The following is a 23,345-nucleotide window of genomic DNA, read 5'->3' on the forward strand; positions in this document are numbered from 1 at the left end:
TACATGTATTTTGATTTCCCTAGTATGTAGAGCACATTTTGAGACGTTTTGGGGGACTAGATTAAAATTTGGTCAAAATGACACCCCCGGTGTTCATATATACACATATACATGAACTTATGGTAGCAATTTACAGACTATGCTTCAGACTACATACATGATTAATATATGCATGTTAAATGTATAGAACAGAGTGCGTCCCTTAACTCTAACTACAACTAGATGACTCAGGACAAATTTATTATTATTGAACAACAGTGCAGAGTTATCTAATACACGCAAACAACGATACAAACGAGACAACTGGTATTGACCAACGATACATTGAACAATAAAATATAGCTATCTGCTGTACATGTGTAGCTTATCTACGATGGCCGATATCCGCCGTCAAGTTACTCCCATTTATGTGATGCGAGTAACCTGACATAGTAAAAATCACATGACGGGTTACTCTCATGTGATGCGAGTAACCTGACATAGTAAAAATCACATGACGGGTTACTCCCGTGTGATACGGGTAATTGTTCGTAACATATTGAAGTAGGTGACAATACACATGCAAACCCATTAACATTCCAGGGTTAACACGTGCTTCACAATAACATAGCAAATCAAAACCTATCTTTGATTATTTGTGTTGCATACAAAATCTCTTGTCTAATGTCACTCAAGAATATTATATCGGGCTTCAAATTTAGCCAATTAAGCAATTTCTCTTATTTCCTCAATTCTTTTTGGAGAATAAAACCATTTCCCCTAATTAAGATTCTCGGGGAAATTGTTCTACCACATAAATATGCAAATCTACAGGAAAAATCAAAAAGAAATTCTGCTGCAATTAGTCTGTGGTCAATTCATGAATTGACTAGACTACACGAGCTCCATTGTAAATCAGGAAAAACAAAATTGCGTAGATATTCAACTGTCGCCGTGATAGCCTCTTTTGAAAGGTCTAGTAAAACTATACACTGGAATGTTAATGGGTTTTGTAAGTGTACAGTCATCTCCTTCGCGACTGTGTACAGTTACTCGCATCACACGCTAGTAACCTGTCAAGTGATTTTGCCTATGTCAGGTTACTCGCATCACATGAGAGTAACCCGTCATGTGATTTTTACTATGTCAGGTTACTCGCATCACATGAGAGTAACATGTCAAGTAATTCAGCCTATGTCAGGTTACTCGCATCACATGAGAGTAACCCGTCATGTGATTTTTACTATGTCAGGTTACTCGCATCACATGAGAGTAACATGTCAAGTAATTCAGCCTATGTCAGGTTACTCGCATCACATGAGAGTAACCCGTCATGTGATTTTTACTATGTCAGGTTACTCGCATCACATTAGAGTAACATAGTCACTTCGGCACCTGTAATTCTGACAGACCCTTCACCTCGGCACCTGTAATTCTGACAGACCCTTCACCTCGGCACCTGTAATTCTGACAGACCCTTCACCTCTGCATCTGTAATTCTGACAGACCCTTCACCTCGGCACCTGTAATTCTGACAGACCCTTCACCTCGGCACCTGTAATTCTGACAGACCCTTCACCTCGGCACCTGTAATTCTGACAGACCCTTCACCTCGGCACCTGTAAATCTGACAGACCCTTCACCTCGGCACCTGTAATTCTGACAGACCTTTCACCTCGGCACTTGTAATTCTGACAGACCCCTCACCTCGGCACCTGTAATTCTGACAGACCTTTCACCTCGGCACTTGTAATTCTGACAGACCTTTCACCTCGGCACTTGTAATTCTGACAGACCCTTCACCTCGGCACTTGTAATTCTGACAGACCCTTCACCTCGGCACCTGTAATTCTGACAGACCCTTCACCTCGGCACCTGTAAATCTGACAGACCCTTCACCTCGGCACCTGTAATTCTGACAGACCTTTCACCTCGGCACTTGTAATTCTGACAGACCCTTCACCTCGGCACCTGTAATTCTGACAGACCTTTCACCTCGGCACTTGTAATTCTGACAGACCTTTCACCTCGGCACTTGTAATTCTGACAGACCCTTCACCTCGGCACCTGTAATTCTGACAGCCCTTTCACCTCGGCACTTGTAATTCTGACAGACCTTTCACCTCGGCACTTGTAATTCTGACAGACCCTTCACCTCGGCACTTGTAATTCTGACAGACCCTTCACCTCGGCACCTGTAATTCTGACAGACCCTTCACCTCGGCACCTGTAAATCTGACAGACCCTTCACCTCGGCACCTGTAATTCTGACAGACCTTTCACCTCGGCACTTGTAATTCTGACAGACCCTTCACCTCGGCACCTGTAATTCTGACAGACCTTTCACCTCGGCACTTGTAATTCTGACAGACCTTTCACCTCGGCACTTGTAATTCTGACAGACCCTTCACCTCGGCACTTGTAATTCTGACAGACCCTTCACCTCGGCACCTGTAATTCTGACAGACCCTTCACCTCGGCACCTGTAATTCTGACAGACCCTTCACCTCGGCACCTGTAATTCTGACAGACCCGTGATCGTTTCACTCCTACTGCTTTGCACCAAAAAACCTTACTGACCCTTCAACTCGTCCCCAATAACCCTGACTGACCCTTCGGTTCGCCCCCTTAAACCCCGACAGACCATTCGGTTCGCCCCCAATAACACTGACTGCCCCTTCGGTTCGCCCCCTTTAACCATAGCTGACCCTTCAGCTCGCTCCCTTAAAACTCTGACTGACCCTTCGGCTCGCCCCCTTAAACTCGGACTGACCCTCCACCTCGGTTTTATACTCTGGTAGACCCTTCACTTTTCTGACAGGAGGCTAAGGTATTGCTAGTTTAAGTTTGATTTCGGTATCTCATGAAAGTCATTTATTAGAAAAATAAACCTGATAATTATAGATTCGCCTTTATCCATTATTGTCCGAATAGAATTATGTTGGAGTCTAATCAGGAAAACAAAATGGCTGACAAGTAGTAAACTGTAGCCCTCTAATAATGAAAGTGAAAGTAAATATAGCCTGTTGTATTTCTGATAACTAAAAAAATCTCCATCTGCCTTACTGCCGTTTAAGTAGGTTTCCCGTAAATGGCTGACTGGTAAACTGTACCCCTCTAATACTAAAAGTGAAAGTAACTGTAAAAATTTCCCATCTGCCTTACGGCCATTATATCAGACGATATCTAGCTTTATAGGTCATCCGCCACAGAGAGGTGTGTTGTTGACGGGAGTAGTGAATACTACACATGTGAGGTATACGGACAACAGGTACTTATACATTTTATAGTTCTGTGTATGTGATTCTCTCTGATGTCATACATATCTCAAGCCGGCAAGCTTTAATATGATTACAACACCCTTTGGGTCGCCCCCCTAAACACTGACTGACCCGTCGGTTCGCCCCCTTTAACACTGACTGACCCTTCAGCTCGCTCCATTTAACACTGACTGACCCTTCAGCTCGCTCCATTTAACACTGACTGACCCTTCAGCTCGCCCCCTTTAACACTGACTGACCCTTCAGCTCGCCCCCTTTAACACTGACTGACCCTTCGGCTCGCCCCCTTTAACACTGACTGACCCTTCAGCTCGCTCCATTTAACACTGACTGACCCTTCAGCTCGCCCCCTTTAACACTGACTGACCCTTCGGCTCGCCCCCTTTAACACTGACTGACCCTTCGGTTCGCCCCCTTTAACACTGACTGACCCTTCAGCTCGCCCCCTTACACTCGGACTGACCCTCCACCTCGGTTTTATACTTTGATAGACCCTTCACTTTTCCGACAGGAGGCTAAGGTATTGCTAGTTTAAGTTTGATTTCGGTATCTCATGAAAGACATTTATTAGAAAAATAAACCTGATAATTACAGATTCGCCTTTATCCATTATTGTCCGAATAGAATTATGTTGGAGTCTAATCAGGAAAACAAAATGGCTGACAAGTAGTAAACTGTAGCCCTCTAATAATGAAAGTGAAAGTAAATATAGCCTGTTGTATTTCTGTTAACTAAAAAAATCTCCATCTGCCTTACTGCCGTTTAAGTAGGTTTCCCGTAAAAGGCTGACTGGTAAACTGTACCCCTCTAATACTAAAAGTGAAAGTAACTGTAAAAATTTCCCATCTGCCTTACGGCCATTATATCAGACGATATCTAGCTTTATAGGTCATCCGCCACAGAGAGGTGTGTTGTTGACGGGAGTAGTGAATACTACACATGTGAGGTATACGGACAACAGGTACTTATACATTTTATAGTTTTGTGTATGTGATTCTCTCTGATGTCATACATATCTCAAGCAAACTTTAATATGATTACAACACACATCATACGGTGACCATATTTACATATCGGCTCACAAACAGACATTGAGACAGCCTGGTAGATTGTGGAAGTCTTTATTATCTCGTATCGCGCGATCATACAAGTTGTAGAATTTTGACGTACTGTACTAATGTATAATGCATTATACAACACAATCATATTGGACAATGCACGTGTCACTAAACTACATGTAGCCGACACAACTTGAGATAACAGGGGCTCACGGTTAGGTCCGGCCATAGAACGAATATTCATACCCTACACTGTATGAATTCCTCCCATTGCCGATAGTGTAGCAAGCGTCGATGTGATTCACATCTGGCAGTATTTAGCTGTGGTTAAAATTTTCTCGGATAAAAAAACACATGTAAATTGATGACTCTGGTATCTATTATCAATATTCAAGCCACAAACCTGCACATTACGTCAACTGTTTGACAATAAATAGTAAAATCCAAAACGATCAAGACACACGGAGATATTAGTTCAAACAAAGGTCAATTTCCTTATAAGGAAATCAAAATAAATTGATGTTAATGAGATTTCCCGCGAGATTTCAACAGAAAAACAGATTCGGAGTTATATACCTCGGTGAAGAGGTCAATTCATTCTGATATTATTTAATTACGCAAAGTATGATTCGCTTTCTTCACAAGAGTTACAAAACAGTGGTTAAATATCTCTGATTATGTATTTGCTTCATCCATATATGGATCACGGGTTCCATATTTGGGTTAGAATCCTCGCGAGAGTTCTTCGAGAAGTATCATGGCGGATCACGGAGACAACTCCGAGCAGTATGATATCAGAATATGCGAATTAAAGATTTCTAGATTAGACGGTAGGCTAATACATTGCAAAATTGTATTAGAAATGTTTAATTATACGAACTATTACTCCAAAGTTTTTCGAGGTTCACTGTTTTGCTACATTACGAGCAATGGGAGGGAATCGTAGCTCTTACGACGACCATCTGTCAGAAATTGTCCGTCCGTCGTCCAGAGCTACGTTATCGCAGCTAGTCCGGCCAGAGAACCATATACAGCACCGCGCCGAAAATGTCACCATTCGAATCCAAGATGGCTGACAAAAATAGAAACGTCACTTTTAAACGGCGGTTACTCACCAGATACAGACGGAATGTCCCTAATACTTCGTTATACTGGCCTCTCGGATGATCACTTCCCTACAACGCCTTGGCAAGCTGTTATACTGCTTCTATACATACATTTAAGGCCCATTTCCCCAGATACGTCAGAGTTCGGACGTTTTTGACATACTGAAGCCTCAGTTTTAAAGCCTTTTTCACGAGGAGTCAAATGTTTTTGATAGGAGTTAGGTCAGGACTCTGTGATGGTCATTGTAACACAGGTACTCGTTTGTAGACTGTGATCGGTCATCCGTGTTTCACACAAGCGCGATTAGTGACAAGAAACATTGTCTTCCTGAAACAGGTAATGTTTGTCACCGATATTTTGTATTTGAGGGGGAGGGAAGCTAGCGCGCCGCCATTTTGTTTGGGTGATGCTGGGACATTGAATTGGACCAGCAGCCTACACAGGGACTTGAGAATGTATTACAGTCTACATGTATTTTGATTTCCCTAGTATGTAGAGCACATTTTGAGACGTTTTGGGGGACTAGATTAAAATTTGGTCAAACTGACATCCCCGGTGTTCATATATACACATATATATGTAACGTACCAAGTTCTACTTGGATCCATGTATGAACTTATGGTAGCAATTTACAGACTATGCTACAGACGACATACATGTACATGATTAATATATGCATGTTAAATGTATAGAACAGAGTGCGTCCCTTAACTACAACTAGATGACTCAGGACAAATTTATTATTATTGAACAACAGTGCAGAGTTATCTAATACACGCAAACAACGATACAAACGAGACAACTGGTATTGACCAACGATACATTGAACAATAGAATATAGCTATCTGCTGTACATGTGTAGCTTATCACTAAATATGACAGCTATAAATCACCAAACAGTACATGTGCATACGACACGGTACAGCCACTCGGGCCCACAGGCGCTTGCATAGAAAATGAGAATTTAAAAAAAAATATGATATCAGTGGTATGTGTACCGTGTAATACGGGCCTTGTGCTTAACAGATTACACATACCACTGTCAAATAAAAAAAAATGAAAATCACATTTTCTATGCAAGCGCCTGTGCTCGGGCCCTGCTATCTATGAGCGACGTGTCGTGAGTGCATGTAACACTACTAGCCCTACTCACAACCTACTACTTTGAACAACTATTGCCTAGCAGAGAGTGTGTGCCTCTTCATATGCCTATTAAAATAAGGCCTCCTTGATTTTTGAATAGTCGTACTCAGAACAACTAAAGGTTTTCTCCTCAATTGGCAATGTCGCAATCAATGATGTGTGACCTCCATATCGGAGACTCGAAAGGAACACGTTTTAGTTTTCGCCATGACTCCTGAAACATACAAAGTTAAAACTACTTTTACTTTTTTCAGTTACAAAGACCTCACTCATCGTCGGTAACAAAACTTGCTTGGTAGAGTAAACCATGAAACTACCCATGGAGTTTGACCGATCATAATCAAACACCATTCAGTATCAAGCGACCGTTCTGAAAGTCGAGACCCACGTCTCTCTTTCGTGACATCTAGTCCTACATGTAGTATACAACCCGTATTAGCCCTTGCTACAACTGACCCAATGTCAATATCCTTGAAGGCTTCAAATCGGATAATAAAACTACCACGACCAACGACATGTCATAGACCAGTTGTTGATCCTTTGATTGCAATGTATATCATGAATTTGATGCGAGATACTTAAATAATCTATTTCACGACACTACTACTACTACTACTACCACCACCACCACCACCACTACTACTACTACTACTACTACTACTACCTACTACTACTCCTACTACTACTACTACCACCACCACCACCACCACCACCACCACCACACTACGACACGACACGACGACGACACGACGACGACGAACGACACGACACGACGACGACGACGACACGACGACGACGACGACGTACAACGAACGTACATACGCCGACACACACGACACACGACACTACGACGAACTGACAACGACCCACCACCACCACCACCACCACACACGACCACGACGACAGACGACTAACTACGACACGACCACTGACTAACTACACGACGACACCACTCCACACCACCACACTACACAAACCAACACACTACCACACACACCACCACCACACACCAACACTACGACACACACACGAAACGACACACACGAACCACCACACCCACCCACAACGACGTACGACTACTACGACACGACTACTCACGACAACACACACACCAACACACACACACACCACCACCACCACCACACACGACACGACACCACGACGACACACCACACAGACCGACGACGACACCGACGACGACTACGACACGACACGACGACGACCACCAACGACGACGACGACAGACGACGACGACGACACACACACCCGACACCACCACGACACACCACGAGTACGACGACGACGACGACACACGAACGAAGACGACGACCACACACGAAAGAACGACCACGACCACCGATCCACCCACACACGACCAGACCACCGACGACGACGACACGACGACCACCGAGAAGACCAAGACACCACGACACGACACACCACGACGACACCGACACGACACACACGACACACGACGACCACGACGACGACACACCACGACCACGACACGTACACGACGAACGCACGACGACCACGACGACGACACAACCACCACGACCGACGACACCAACACACACGAGACACGACCGACGACACACGACGACAGACAGACACGAACGACCACGACCACGACAGACAGCACAGACGACGACCACGACCACACACACGACCACGACGACCGACACGACCACACCGACGACGACCAGACAACGAACACACACACGACCACGACACACACAACGACGACACAGAACACAGACCACGACAACCACACCACCACGACGACACAACGACCACGACACGACCCACGACACCACACACGACCACACCACGACGACGACCACGACACACCACCAGACCACCACACACGACCAACACCACGACAGACACGACGACACCGACGACTACCACACACGACACACGACACACGACACCACGACCACCACGACGGACACGACACCACACACACGACACACACGACGAACCGAGACGACACCAAGCCAACCACGAACACACGCACGACCACACGACGACACACGACACACGAACCCACCAACACACGTACACACACCACCAGAACCGACACGACCACACGACACGACGAACACGACCACACGACGACACAACCACACACCAACGACCACACGACGACGACGACAGACACCCCACGACCACCACTGACACACAGCACACACGACAACACACCACACACGACACAACATTACACACCACACCACTACAGACTACACTACACACACTACCACGACACACACACGACGAACACACACCACACAGAACCACGACCACTACACGACACACACGACGACACACACTACCACACGACACACACAGACCACGACACGACTAACGACCACGACACACACGACCACACCAACCGACACTACGACTACGAACACACACACCACACTGACACTGACACCACTGACACACACTACACAACACTAGACTACACGACACTACAGACTACACTACCACTACTACTACCAGACACACCACACACGCACGACACGACACTACACACGACACACACGTACACTACACCACACACTACCACTACGACTACACACCGACACATACCACACACACTACCAACTACACCGACACACACTACACTACTACACTACCAACCACGACGAACGTACAACGACTACTACTCACACACGACTACCGACACGACTACTACCACACACTACTACTACGACGCATACCACGACTCACACCCACTACACCAACACACGACACACACCACTACCACACGACGCACCACAACACGACAACCGACTACACCCACACACACACACGACGACGACCACACACACGAAGTACGAACGACACGACCGACGACAGACAACACCACGACACACCACACGACACACGACGACTACACCACACACGAACCAACACACACACACACACGACACCAACGACAACCACGACACCACGACCACGACACACTACGACAACACAACACACGACTACACACACACACACTACGACACGAAGCCGAGACCGAGACGAGAACGACGACGACGAGACACTGACGACGACGACAAACGACGACGACGAGACACGACACGACGACGACGACGACGACGAACGACGACGACGACACGACGAGACGACGACGTAACCACCACGAACGACAGACGAGACGACGAGAGACAGACCGACGACGCGATACGACGACGACGAAACGACGACCACCACCACGACGACGACGACTACAACAACTAATACTACTACTACTCTATACACACTACTACTACTACTACTACGACTACTAACATACTACTATAACTCCTACTACTACTACCACCACCACTTACTTACTACACCACTCCACTACTGCTACTACTAACTACTACTTACTTACTGCCTACCACCTACTACTTCTACTGCTACTACCACTACTACTACTACTACTACTGCTACTGCTACTACTACTACTACTACCACCATCACTACTACTACTACTACTACTACTACTACTACTACTATACTACTACTACCACTACTACTACTACTACTTCTACTACTACTACTACATGTACTACTACTACTACTACTACTACTACTACTATAGGGGAAAAAAGTGTATAAAATTATCTATCTTCTAGACAATCGAATGTTCTGCACAACGGAACATGAAAACAAAGGGATGAATATGAATGGAATTCTTCATAATATGAATATAACCATTACCACACCAAACGACCAACACAATGATTTTACTTTTCATTTCGCTTTCGTTTTCCAAAACAAAAGCATTCCATGGTATTTTAACTTCCGTATTCGACAACAGTTTTCAGAAAATTGACGATACATGAACATCAATTATCCGAGTCTTGGCAGTCTTACTTTATCATCATTTTCACTATTTCCATGGATAATGTTTATTTTTATTATTATTAATTATTATTTGATTGTCATCTCCAGTTGAAAGGCAGCTCACGATTATCATGTTAATACAAGAGCTCATTACATCCTCATGGGCATTAAAAATACCAAGGTGATTTCATGTTCACCTATTAGCTAATAGATGATAATCAGCTTTAGAGGTTTCAAATGATTTGCCCGCAATGTTTTAGGTCAATGAACCAGAACAATGATCTACAATCTGGTTTTATTTGGTTTTAGAAATTTTCGTGCCTCTGAGAGATATTTATCAAAATAAAAGATCAATAAATAAATGAATGAATATATCAAATCAAGTAAAATGAGGTTATAGCTTGTCTGTAAATAATACAATATATTTCATAATATATCTGTCTCACCCCTAAAACTCTTGACTGACTAACGTCAGTCAACCTTCGCCTCACACCCTACATGTATAACTCTGACAGATCCTTCGCCTCACACCCTACATGTATAACTCTGACAGACCCTTCACCTCACACCCTACATGTATAACTCTGACAGATCCTTCCCCTCACACCCTACATGTATAACTCTGACAGATCCTTCGTCCCACACACTACATGTATATCTCTGACAGACCCTTCCCCTCACACCCTATATGTATAACTCTGACAGATCCTTCGTTCCACATCCTACATGTTTAACTCTGACAGATCCTTCGTACCACATCCTACATGTATAACTCTGACAGATCCTTAACCTGACACCCTACATGTATAACTCTGACAGACCCTTCCCCTCACACCCTACATGTATAACTCTGACAGATCCTTCCCCTCACACCCTACATGTATAACTCTGACAGATCCTTCACCTCACACCCTACATGTATAACTCTGACAGATCCTTCACCTCACACCCTACATGTATAACTCTGACAGATCCTTCACCTCACACCCTACATGTATAACTCTGACAGATCCTTCACCTCACACCCTACATGTATAACTCTGACAGACCCTTCCCCTCACATCCTGCATGTATAACTTTGACAGATCCTTCACCTGACCCCTACATGTATAACTCTGACAGATCCTTTGTTCCACACCCTACATGTATAACTCTGACAGATCCTTCGTCGTACACCCTACATGTACAACTCTGACAGACCCTTCGCCTCACATCCTACATGTATAACTCTGACAGATCCTTCGTCGTACACCCTACATGTACAACTCTGACAGACCCTTCGCCTCAAACCCTACATGTATAACTCTGACAGATCCTTCCCCTCACACCTTACATGTATAACTCTGACAGATCCTTCGTCCCACACCTTACATGTATAACTCTGACAGACCCTTCGTCCCACACCCTACATGTATAACTCTGACAGGTCCTTCCCCTCACACCCTACATGTATAACTCTGACAGATCCTTCACCTCACACCTTACATGTATAACTCTGACAGATCCTTCACCTCACACCCTACATGTATAAGTCTGACAGATCCTTAACCTGACACCCTTCATGTATAACTCTGACAGATCCTTCGTCCCACACCCTACATGTATAACTCTGACAGATCCTTCACCTCACACCCTACATGTATAACTCTGACAGATCCTTTGCCTCACACCCTACATGTATAACTCTGACAGATCCTTCCCCTGACACCCTACATGTATAACTCTGACAGACCCTTCGTCCCACACCCTACATGTATAACTCTGACAGATCCTTAACCACACACCCTACATGTATAACTCTGACAGATCCTTCCCCTCACACCCTACATGTATAACTCTGACAGATTCTTAACCTCACACCCTACTTGTATAACTCTGACAGATCCTTCCCCTCACATCCTAAATGTATAACTCTGACAGATCCTTCCCCTGATCCCTACATGTATAACTCTGACAGATCCTTCTCTACATTTCAAACTTCTCAAGTTCCACTTGTTGGATTCACCTCTGACTTACCTGAAAATGATTCTGAAATGGTCCTGACCAGGTGTTGTTATTTTCGTGTTGGTCAGAAATCCAAGATGGCCGCCATAGTAGCCATATTGAAAATAATTATTTTAAACTGCTTCTCCAGTTCTACTGGTGCCATTGAGCTAAAAAATGGTTAGGATGTTAGGAAGGGGAGCTAAAAAGTGTTATTTTTTCAGCCTCGTAAAATCTTTGACATGGTAGCCACCACAGCAGCCATTTTGCAACATGATTGCGCAACCATGGTTTTCCTGAACTACACCTATTTCAAACCTCTTCTCAAGTTCTAACAATGGCATTCAGCTTAACTTAGCTACACTGATCTTGAGATGGTCCTGACCAAGTATTTTTCTGGTCGATCCAAAATCCACGATGGCCGCCATGGCCTTCTGTGCTTCTATACTTAATGTTGAATATATACTACGGTAGTGCAAGTGTCTTCAGAGCTAGATGACCGTTAAGGCCCATGGGTCTCTTGTTAACATAATGAAATAGATATTAAATAAGTAAGATTAATCTCAAATCCAGATAATGTGTCATTATTTAGGTGTATAGCATCAAGTACCAGATCAAATTAGGTTTTAGTTCTACATGCTTCTTGTTTCTGTATTCGCAGTTAAAAGTATCATGCCGAGAACGTACGTAGATAACGCATCTAACCGAAGTCTAGGAAGGGTAGGCATGTCCGTCGGGAGCATGCCTGTGTCACGTGGATCATCCGGGTCTTCATTTGGTGGCGGTGGAGCAAGTTCTGGTGGATTCAGCTTTGGAAGTGGAAGTACTGGAGGGTCATCAACCAAGACTTACGTGGATAACTCCTCTAACCGAAGTCTGGGAAGGGTAGGCATGCCCGTCGGGAGCATGCCTGTGTCACGTGGATCATCCGGGTCTTCATTTGGTGGCGGTGGAGCAAGTTCTGGTGGATTCAGCTTTGGAAGTGGAAGTACTGGAGGGTCATCAACCAAGACTTACGTGGATAACTCCTCTAACCGAAGTCTGGGAAGGGTAGGCATGCCCGTCGGGAGCATGCCTGTGTCACGTGGATCATCCGGGTATTCATCTGGTGGCGGTGGACCAAGTTCTGGTGGATTCAGCTTTGGAAGTGGAAGTACTGGAGGGTCATCAACCAAGACTTACGTGGATAACTCCTCTAACCGAAGTCTGGGAAGGGTGGGCATGCCCGTCGGGAGCATGCCTGTGTCACGTGGATCATCCGGGTCTTCAGTTGGCGGCGATGGACCAAGTTCTGGTGGATTCAACTTTGGAAATGGAAGTAATGGAGGGTCATCAACCAAGACTTACGTGGATAACGCATCTAACCGAAGTCTAGGAAGGGTAGGCATGCCCGTCGGGAGCATGCCTGTGTCACGTGGATCATCCGGGTCTTCAGTTGGCGGCGATGGACCAAGTTCTGGTGGATTCAGCTTTGGAAATGGAAGTAATGGAGGGTCATCAACCAAGACTTACGTGGATAACGCCTCTAACCGAAGTCTAGGAAGGGTAGGCATGCCCGTCGGGAGCATGCCTGTGTCACGTGGATCATCCGGGTCTTCAGTTGGCGGCGATGGACCAAGTTCTGGTGGATTCAGCTTTGGAAATGGAAGTAATGGAGGGTCATCAACCAAGACTTACGTGGATAACGCATCTAACCGAAGTCTGGGAAGGGTAGGCATGCCCGTCGGAAGCATGTCTGTATCTCGTGCATCATCTGGCAGCGGGTCATCTCAAAACACCTACGTAGACAATGCGCAAAACAGGAAATTAGGAAGAGTTGGAATGGAGCATGGAACAGCAGTGGTATCAAAATCTTCTTCATTGCAAAGTTCATCTCCAAAGACATACGTGGACAATGCACAAAACAGAAAATTAGGAAGAGTTGGCATGCCTCATGGAACAGCAGTGGTCTCTAAGAATTCTTCCCAGTCTCCAAGCTTAAAAGTATACGTTGATAATTCATTCAATAGGCGTGTTGGGCGGGCTGGTATGCCAATCGGCTCTATGCCAGTGTCGAGGAATTCGGGGTCATCTGGGGTGCCAAGTACTACAGAGAGAAAGAAGAAGGGGGCGAGGCCCAAAAAAAGCAAGAAGTCGGGGGATGTAAAAGGACTGATAGACACATTTTTTCAGGTATTTATTGTAATACAAATGGCTTGTTATTGTATACATGTATGTATATGCTGCCAAATATTTGTCACCACTTGTACTTAAAGATACTACATCTTGGAAATTCTATTAGACCCTATATTTATATTTGTCTTTCGGTTTGAAAGGCTCACGCCTTTTTTTTTCTTTTTTTTTTTTTACTTGTTTGTGCAAATTATATATTCATAATATGGGTGCCATTTATGTAATTTGGTGGCCAGCAGTGTTTTTAGATGGAAGCAATGTCGGACTGATTGTAAAGCTTTTGTGTGTTCAGTGGATATATCCTATCTCTAGGTGATCATTTATTGAAACTATTATGAAAGAAAGAACACGATGGTGAATCAGCTTGTTATTACGCGTTAGTTTGTTCCATTCAGCGTTTCTGGGTTAAACTAGAATACTTTTTATCAAATACCTTTTGTCCCTTGTCTACATCGGAGTGTCTATAAAGTCCATCTGATTCTACACAAGTCTTGAATACCATATTATGTTTCACCGTGCATTTTCTCCTTTAATTTGGAATATCTTATGTTAATATTTTGTTGATTTGAACTACAATGTTACCTGTATAACATTAAATATGCATTTCACCTTTTGCCCAGGGGGAAGATATCACAATCGACGACATGTATGATGACGCTTACTACGCTGACGAAGTTAGCGAACAAGCAGCTGACCTCATCAACCGTATGAACCAAATCCGATTAGAAAAGGAATCACAAAAGAGCAAAGGACCATTGACGTCTACCGAACTCCTTCAAAGCTATCGTGGAGAAATTATCAGATCTGAAGAGCTAGATATGGGTGAAAAGATTGGCCATGGTGGATTCGGAGATATATATTGTGCCAAATGGAGGGGAACAGTAGTAGCTGTAAAGAAGCTTAGAGTCCAGAGAGTATCGCAGAAACGACTCCAGGACTTCACTTCGGAAATCAAGATATTCTGTACTCTCGACCACCCGAATATCGTGCAGTTCCTCGGGGCTTGTTGTGTCACCCCGAACATCGCTATCGTTATGGAGTTCATGGAAGGATGTCTGTTTCAGATGCTTCACATGGATGAGGATATCTCGCTGACAGAAGACGACAAACTTAGCATCATTATCCAGATATCCCGTGGTCTTGAATATTTGCACTGGAATAACATCGCCCATTGTGACGTTAAGTCCCAGAATGTCCTGATGGCCTCCGGTGAAGCTGGTTATATAGCAAAGATTACTGACTTCGGACTCAGCATGATGAGGAACAATTCTGACACGTCTTCAACAAGGCAGGACCAGGTAAATCATATCAGCTCTCATATTCATTCTTAAAAAACACTACTGTTATAAAAATAAATGTATTTTAAAAGATTTTGATGTTATGTTTATATCTGTTGTAACTCACGTATCATGTAAGTTTACGAAATACAGAATATATAGGAGATTGAAATTGACACCAGTTTTGATAATTGATAATTTGTAATTGCGGCAAACCAGGTTGAGTTTTTCTGCTGGTATTATCTCAATTCGCAAGTAAAATTAATAGCTTAATCACATCCTCCTATCCTGGTTCAACACACATAAAGAATACGGTGTGTTTTCTTTAACTTAGAGCAATGAATAATGACGAATAAATGAATACCTCATTAAAACATAACGATTCCCTTTAAATTGTAACGATTTACCGGTACTTATACCATTGTATGTGATGACTGTAGTAACTCCCATTATTCTGAATGTAACAATTTAATGGTTAATTTCTCAATAAATTTTCATTGATTTAACATTTTTATCAACAGGTTCGCAATATCGGAACCCCTCGTTACTCCGCGCCAGAAGTACTGCGCGGGGAGCTGTTGGACCGGGCCGCTATGATGAGGGCTGATGTATACTCTCTCGGCCTTGTAATTTTTGAGGTCATATCCGAAGACGAACCATTCGATTCTCTCAACGCCAAACAAATAGAGCGTTATGTTGGAAACGGGGACGAAAAGCCAGTGTTCGGGAGTGACGTAGAAGAAAATGTAGAGGAAGATGTCAAGTTATGCTGGAATCGGGATCCGGTTGTCAGACCTTCCGCGTTCATGTTCCGTGAGTCGGTTGAAAAGTGGGAATCTCTCTACATGTGAGGCATTTTGTCGACTCTGGAACAACCTCAGCATCCCATTTCTACAAATATGATTGTTTGTTTAGTTTTGAGAAAAATCCATATATTGCAATCAAAGAAAATTTCACGATAGACAATTCCTGTAGCGGAATTCTGAGCATATTTCACTGAATCGTGTTTGTATTCAATTGTGTTTCATTTTCGTGAATGCATTTATTCGTTTAATTGATATTAGATCGTCTGTTTCCTGTATTTTGAATATAATTTAGTTAGTTTTAGTTACAACCTACTAACGTCAGTTTGTGCAATGTTATCACAATACAATCGATGGTGTTACAATTGTGATCTTATGATGTAATGGAATCATAACATAAAGTTCCTTCTGTATAATATTTCCAAATTTATAGAAACATAACATACAGTTTCTTCTGTTATAATTTTTTCAAAATTTATAGAATCATAAGATAAAGTTCCTTTACACATATGGATGGTATTGACAGTCAGCTGATATGCATTAAGTGGCGATCACAGCATCCTAGTGGAATGATTCCAGACTGAAGACTCACTAATAGTCTGAAGTAGAGACGAGCTTTATTAGAGTGCTTCGGTATCTATGCATTACTTTGAGAGGATATGGAACTTCTGTAAATATTGCTGGTTGTTTAAATAGTATAATTGGTTCTTGTTATTGGTCGAGTTTTTTGTGGAGTTAATGAAGCGCCGTCTGCTGATTGGCTTATAATTACCATTATTTGTTTTTTTATTTGGTCCAATTATTAATGTACATTTTATAAATACAGATATTCATTAGCGTTGTGGTAATTGAATGTAACGTTTCCAGGGTGAAATGTGCTTAAATACTACTTTCACTTAAATACATACGTTTACAGTCAATATCATGTAATTTGTTTTTCAAGTTCCTACTGCTTTCATTATAATGTGACCAGGTGGTGTGACCTGCTTGATTTCTTCAGTAGTATGCTTCAGTAGGTAGCACTAAAGTCCTACTGCTTTCAAAAATTATAATGTGACCAGGTGGTGTGACCTGCTTGATTTCTTCAGTAGTATGCTTCAGTAGGTAGCACTATAAAGTCGACATCAGATTTGTGCTATCACAGGGAGACAAGCATGAATATATCACAGCCTTCCCAAATACACACCCACTCACCACAGACATACATTTCACAACACTAAATCCAACATACCTTCACACTCTGGGACTGGTGATAGAGCAAATTCAATTTAAATTGGCTTATTTCTCTTTTCATAACATAATGCATAGAGAAAACATATTTACAATATTATATACAATCATTATTCGTGTAGTGTTCGTTTGTAGATATACAGCACTTTCATAATATACATAACTTGTTTTAAGGAGGACAAATAATATTATTGATTATTCTTATAAATGTACACAATTTTTTAAGTGTTTTTATATTAGTAGCATTCATAAGTTCATTAAATTTAATTACATTCGGTCGTAACCAAAAATACTTGTCTATATACAAATTTCTTTCTGTAGCTAAATTTGTACATTCAAGTAAGTAATGAAATTCATCACCAATCTGTTGACTAATGCAATGTGGACATTTTCTATCAATATATTCAATCTGGTGCCATCTGCCTGTTTCAACAATAAATTTATGATTAGTTGTTCGAAATTTACAAAGAGTGATCCTGTCTTTATCATCTAAAATATCTAAATAATCTTCAAAATTAAAATTATTTTAAAAAATTCTATAACATATAGATTTTGATGAGTTATTAACATCACTCTCCCAGTTATGTAAGTACTGGTCATTTAGTCTTAGCTTAATAACATGTCTAATCCATACAGGATTGCATTCGGATGTAAACTGGTTATTCCATAAATAGCTCATTCCACATTCGTTAAGTATAGATTTAACAAAACTGACATATGTAACAGGCCTATTTTCAATATGATGACAGTAACAAAGGAGTTTGTATAAAGTTATATTATATTTACTATCTTTAGAATGTGTCAACTGTGACCAATATGATATTAGTCTTGTTTTAACTGATATTGCAAGTGGGGTAATACCTAACTCCCCATATATCATGTAATATGGTGTACTGTTTTTTAATTCAAGTAATACATTTACAAAATTTTAAATGTACACGTTCAATTGATTGAAGATTAGTAAAACCCCAGACTTCACAACCATATAATAGAACTGGTTTAACAATCTTTTCAAATAGATCATATATACAATGGACTGCTAAATTGTGTTGTCTACCTTTCTTAATAACAGGGGAGGCCGTCATTAAATGGCCATAGTTGTTGATATGACATTAAACACTACACCAAAAATATTCATTCGATTTATCTTAATGGTGGTTATTAATTTGATCATCGATGGCTGTTTGTCCAGTTATTCTGGAACACCGATATATTGACCAACTATTTAGTTAGTGATGAATATTGACCTAGATTTGAATTTTGAGGACAATGATACATCAATCTACCAGATAGATTTATTGTGTTATATCACCTTAACCCTTACAATTTGTCCTCCTTTTTATCTTATCGCCTGCGATACATTTTTTGTTTTTCAATATTCAATGTCTTTCTTATATCTTAGAACAAAGATGAAGTTTATTTTTATTATTTTACAGTATACAGTATACACATGCTATTGATACTCGGATATTTTTGTATCTCCCATAGTTCCATTCACCAAAGTGGTACGTAAGTTTGCAGGACTTGTATATCCCATAGTTCCATTCACCAAAGTGGTACGTAAGTTTGTAAATTCTCAGCAGGACTATGGTTCACAGCATATGCCTTCTCCGCTATGCTGCATATACTGCATATTACGTTTGACAAGCAATAGTTCAATAAAACATATAATAGTATAATATATTGTTTTCAATTGTTCTTCAACTGTACATACTTTCAATTTGTTTAATGGTTTATCATATATTGTCTTTCTTTTTTTAACTTCTTTTTTGAAATATAAAATAAATATTGGGAATCCTGAACAACAATATAAAAAAAATAAGTTGCCTTTTTAAAGCATAACATTTGTTAGAATAATTTTGAAGGTTACTGTACAAAGAAGTCAGACCCAAAAGAGAGCCTTTCACTTCTTTGTTTCTTTATACTGCACGTGCTATATAATGTATTAGGACAACACGAGGAAATACTGTTAGTGCTGTGTGATGGTAGTGGGTAATGAAGTACGTGGTGTTTGTTTGTTTTTGTTTGATTTTTTTTCTTCTTTTTATTTTTTTTTAATTTTGTGTGTGTGTGTGGGGGGGGGGGGGGTGTATTTTTATTATTTTATATGTGCTTGCTAAGAGAGAGTATAACACAATCGTATCAAACTTGGTGGAAGGTGATAAACTCTATATACGCTCATGATTAGTCTGCTAATAAATTCCTTGAAATTCAATGAACCCTATATGCTTGTTTATATGATAATCGTCACTTCTCTTATTGGACTGATACCAGCTGGCCCTGTATATGGTTTTGATTAGGTATAATGTTGAATATTTGAACTTATATTAGCAGACCCGGGTTTGGTCTCATACGTTTCAGAAGGCTACTACTCCTTTGACGATAGAAGCCCTTTGACGTCATCCACCCTTTGACTATACCATCATTTTGATGACACCCGCCCTCTGATGATACCCGCCCTTCGACGACACCCTCCTTTTTTTGACAACCTCCCTTTGACGACAATAGCCCTATGACGACACCCTCCTTTTGACAACCTCCCTTTGACGACAATAGCCCTATGACGACACCCTCCTTTTGAAAACCTCCCTTTGACGATGCCCTCCTTTTAATGACACCGGCCCTTTGATGTTACCCACCCTGTGACAACACCCGCCCTTTGACGATACCCACCCTTTGACGATACCCACCCTTTGATGATACCCGCCCTTTGACGATACCCACCCTGTGACAACACCCACCCTTTGACGATACCCACCCTGTGACAACACCCGCCCTTTGACGATACCCACCCTGTGACAACACCCGCCCTTTGACGATACCCACCCTTTGACGATACCCACCCTTTGACGATACCCGCCCTTTGACGATACCCACCCTTTGACGATACCCGCCCTTTGACGATACCCACCCTTTGACGATACCCACCCTGTGACAACACCCACCCTGTGACAACACCCGCCCTTTGACGATACCCACCATGTGACAACACCCGCCCTTTGACGATACCTACCCTGTGACAACACCCGCCCTTTGACGATACCCACCATGTGACAACACCCGCCCTTTGACGATACCTACCCTGTGACAACACCCGCCCTATGACAACACCCGCCCTTTGACGATACCCACCCTGTGACAACACCCGCCCTTTGACGATACCCACCCTGTGACAACACCCGCCCTTTGACGATACCCACCCTGTGACAACACCCACCCTTTGACGATACCCACCCTGTGACAACACCCGCCCTTTGACGATACCCACCCTGTGACAACACCCGCCCTTTGACGATACCCACCCTTTGACAACACCCGCCCTTTGACGATACCCACCCTGTGACAACACCCGCCCTTTGACGATACCCACCCTGTGACAACACCTGCCCTTTGACGATACCCACCCTTTGACGATACCCAACCTGTGACAACACCCACCCTTTGACAACACCCGCCCTTTGATGATACCCACCCTGTGACAACACCCGCCCTTTGATGATGCCCGCCCATTGATGACACCCTCCATTTGACATCCTCCTCCCTATGACAACACCCGCCCTTTGACAACACCCGCCCTTTGACGATACCAACCCTGTAACAACACCCGCCCTTTGATGATGCCAGCCCATTGATGACACCCTCCATTTGACATCCGCCTCCCTATGACAACACCCGCCCTTTGACGATACCCACCCTGTGACAACACCTGCCCTTTGATGATACCCACCCTGTGACAACACCCGCCCTTTGATGATGCCCGCCCATTGATGACACCCTCCATTTGACATCCTCCTCCCTATGACAACACCCACCCTTTGACAACACCCGCCCTGTGACAACACCCGCCCTTTGACAACACCCGCCCTTTGACGATACCCACCCTTTGACGATACCCACCCTTTGACGATACCCACCCTGTGACAACACCCACCCTGTGACATCACCCGTCCTGTGACAACACCCCACCTTTGACAACACCCGCCCTGTGACAACACCCACCCTTTGACAACACCCGCCCTTTGACGTTACCCGCCCTGTGACAACACCCGCCCTTTGACGATACCCACCCTGTGACAACACCCACCCTGTGACAACACCCGCCCTGTGACAACACCCACCCTTTGACAACACCCGCCCTTTCACGATACCCACCCATTGATGATACCCTCCCTTGACCCTTGACGACACCTGCCCTTTTTCTGATCATTTACAGGTTATTTTCAGCAAAGGTCAATGTATACCTGTAAACGATTCATATGACGTTGATGTCACTGTTATCTATGGCATATGCCATATTTGTTTTACAAACCCTCATTAAGAAGAAGTTACGGAAAAGGGAAAAACTTTATTGTTGTTTTGTAGATTTCAAAAAAGCTTTTAAGTAGAAGCAAATTGTGGGATCAATTGACAAACCAGGGAATACGTGGGAATTTTCGAAAAATTCTATCTTTTTTTACGAAAATGTCAAATCATGTGTAAAATACAATGGCCAATTAAGTCCGTGCTTCCCTTATTATTCCGGACTCTTACAAGGGGAAATATTATGACCTGTGTCATTTCCTTTGTATGTAAATACTTTTGAAATTAACTTTATTAATGACAATTGTCCAAGTATTGATTACAGATGCTCAATCTTTTCTTGCTAATGTATGCCGACGTGGCTTTATTTGCTAACCGCCCAGAAGATTTACAAAGTATGTTGGATTCTTTATATGAATGTACCAGAACATGGAATCTGGAGGTCAATGTTGATAAAACTAAAATCATGGTGTTTAGAAATGGTGGACAAATAAGAAATAAAGAGTCATGGAAAATAATAGTGGCAATATAGAAATTGTTAACTGTTTTAAGTACTTGGGTATGCTGTTCAACTACAATGGGAAGTTTTACAAAACACAAAAAACATTTTGCAGAACAAGGCAGAAAAGCTTTATTTTCTTTGACAACTTCTCTAAGAAATCATTGCTTGAATGTAAAAACTTATTGTTCTATTTTTGATTCGTATGTAAACAGTATTTTATGTTATGCATCGGAAATATGGGGATTTCATAAAGCACCGGATGTCAAAGCGTACATTTGAAATTCTGTAAAAAAACAACAACTGAATGTACCTAAATCAACTTGCAATGACTTTGTTTACTGTGAATTAGGTAGATTACCATTAATTGTTATTGGAAAATTAAGAGTGTTCAAATATTGGTTAAAGTTGAAACCATCGGATAATTTGGTATTGAAAACATGTGTTAATGAAATGGTAAATGAGAATGACGTATGGATATGTAACATTAAGAATGAATTAGCCGCTTTAAGAATCGAGTATATGTTTGATTCTAATTTACCAGTAGACTATACTTTTAAAATCATAGAGCAGAGATTGACCGATGTTACAAAACAAAACATGTTAACAGATATCTGGTTCTTCGAAAGGTAGATTATATCGATATCTGATAGATAGCCACTGTG

General features: G+C 42.4%; 1 protein-coding gene across 1 annotated transcript; it reads left to right on the forward strand.

Moving 5' to 3' along the window:
- The first annotated feature begins 4,058 nt into the window (after positions 1-4,058).
- LOC117317389 (uncharacterized transmembrane protein DDB_G0289901-like) lies at positions 4,059-20,097 on the forward strand. The gene is made up of 5 exons (XM_033872194.1): positions 4,059-4,221; positions 13,062-14,572; positions 15,193-15,870; positions 16,371-17,668; positions 17,757-20,097. Exons 2-4 carry the CDS (start codon positions 13,073-13,075, stop codon positions 16,698-16,700), a joined length of 2,508 nt encoding a protein of 835 aa, XP_033728085.1. The 5' UTR covers positions 4,059-4,221; positions 13,062-13,072; the 3' UTR covers positions 16,701-17,668; positions 17,757-20,097.
- Positions 20,098-23,345: the final 3,248 nt, after the last annotated feature.

The sequence above is a fragment of the Pecten maximus genome, chromosome 19 (assembly GCF_902652985.1).
Source record: "Pecten maximus chromosome 19, xPecMax1.1, whole genome shotgun sequence".
Lineage (NCBI taxonomy): Eukaryota > Metazoa > Mollusca > Bivalvia > Pectinida > Pectinidae > Pecten > Pecten maximus.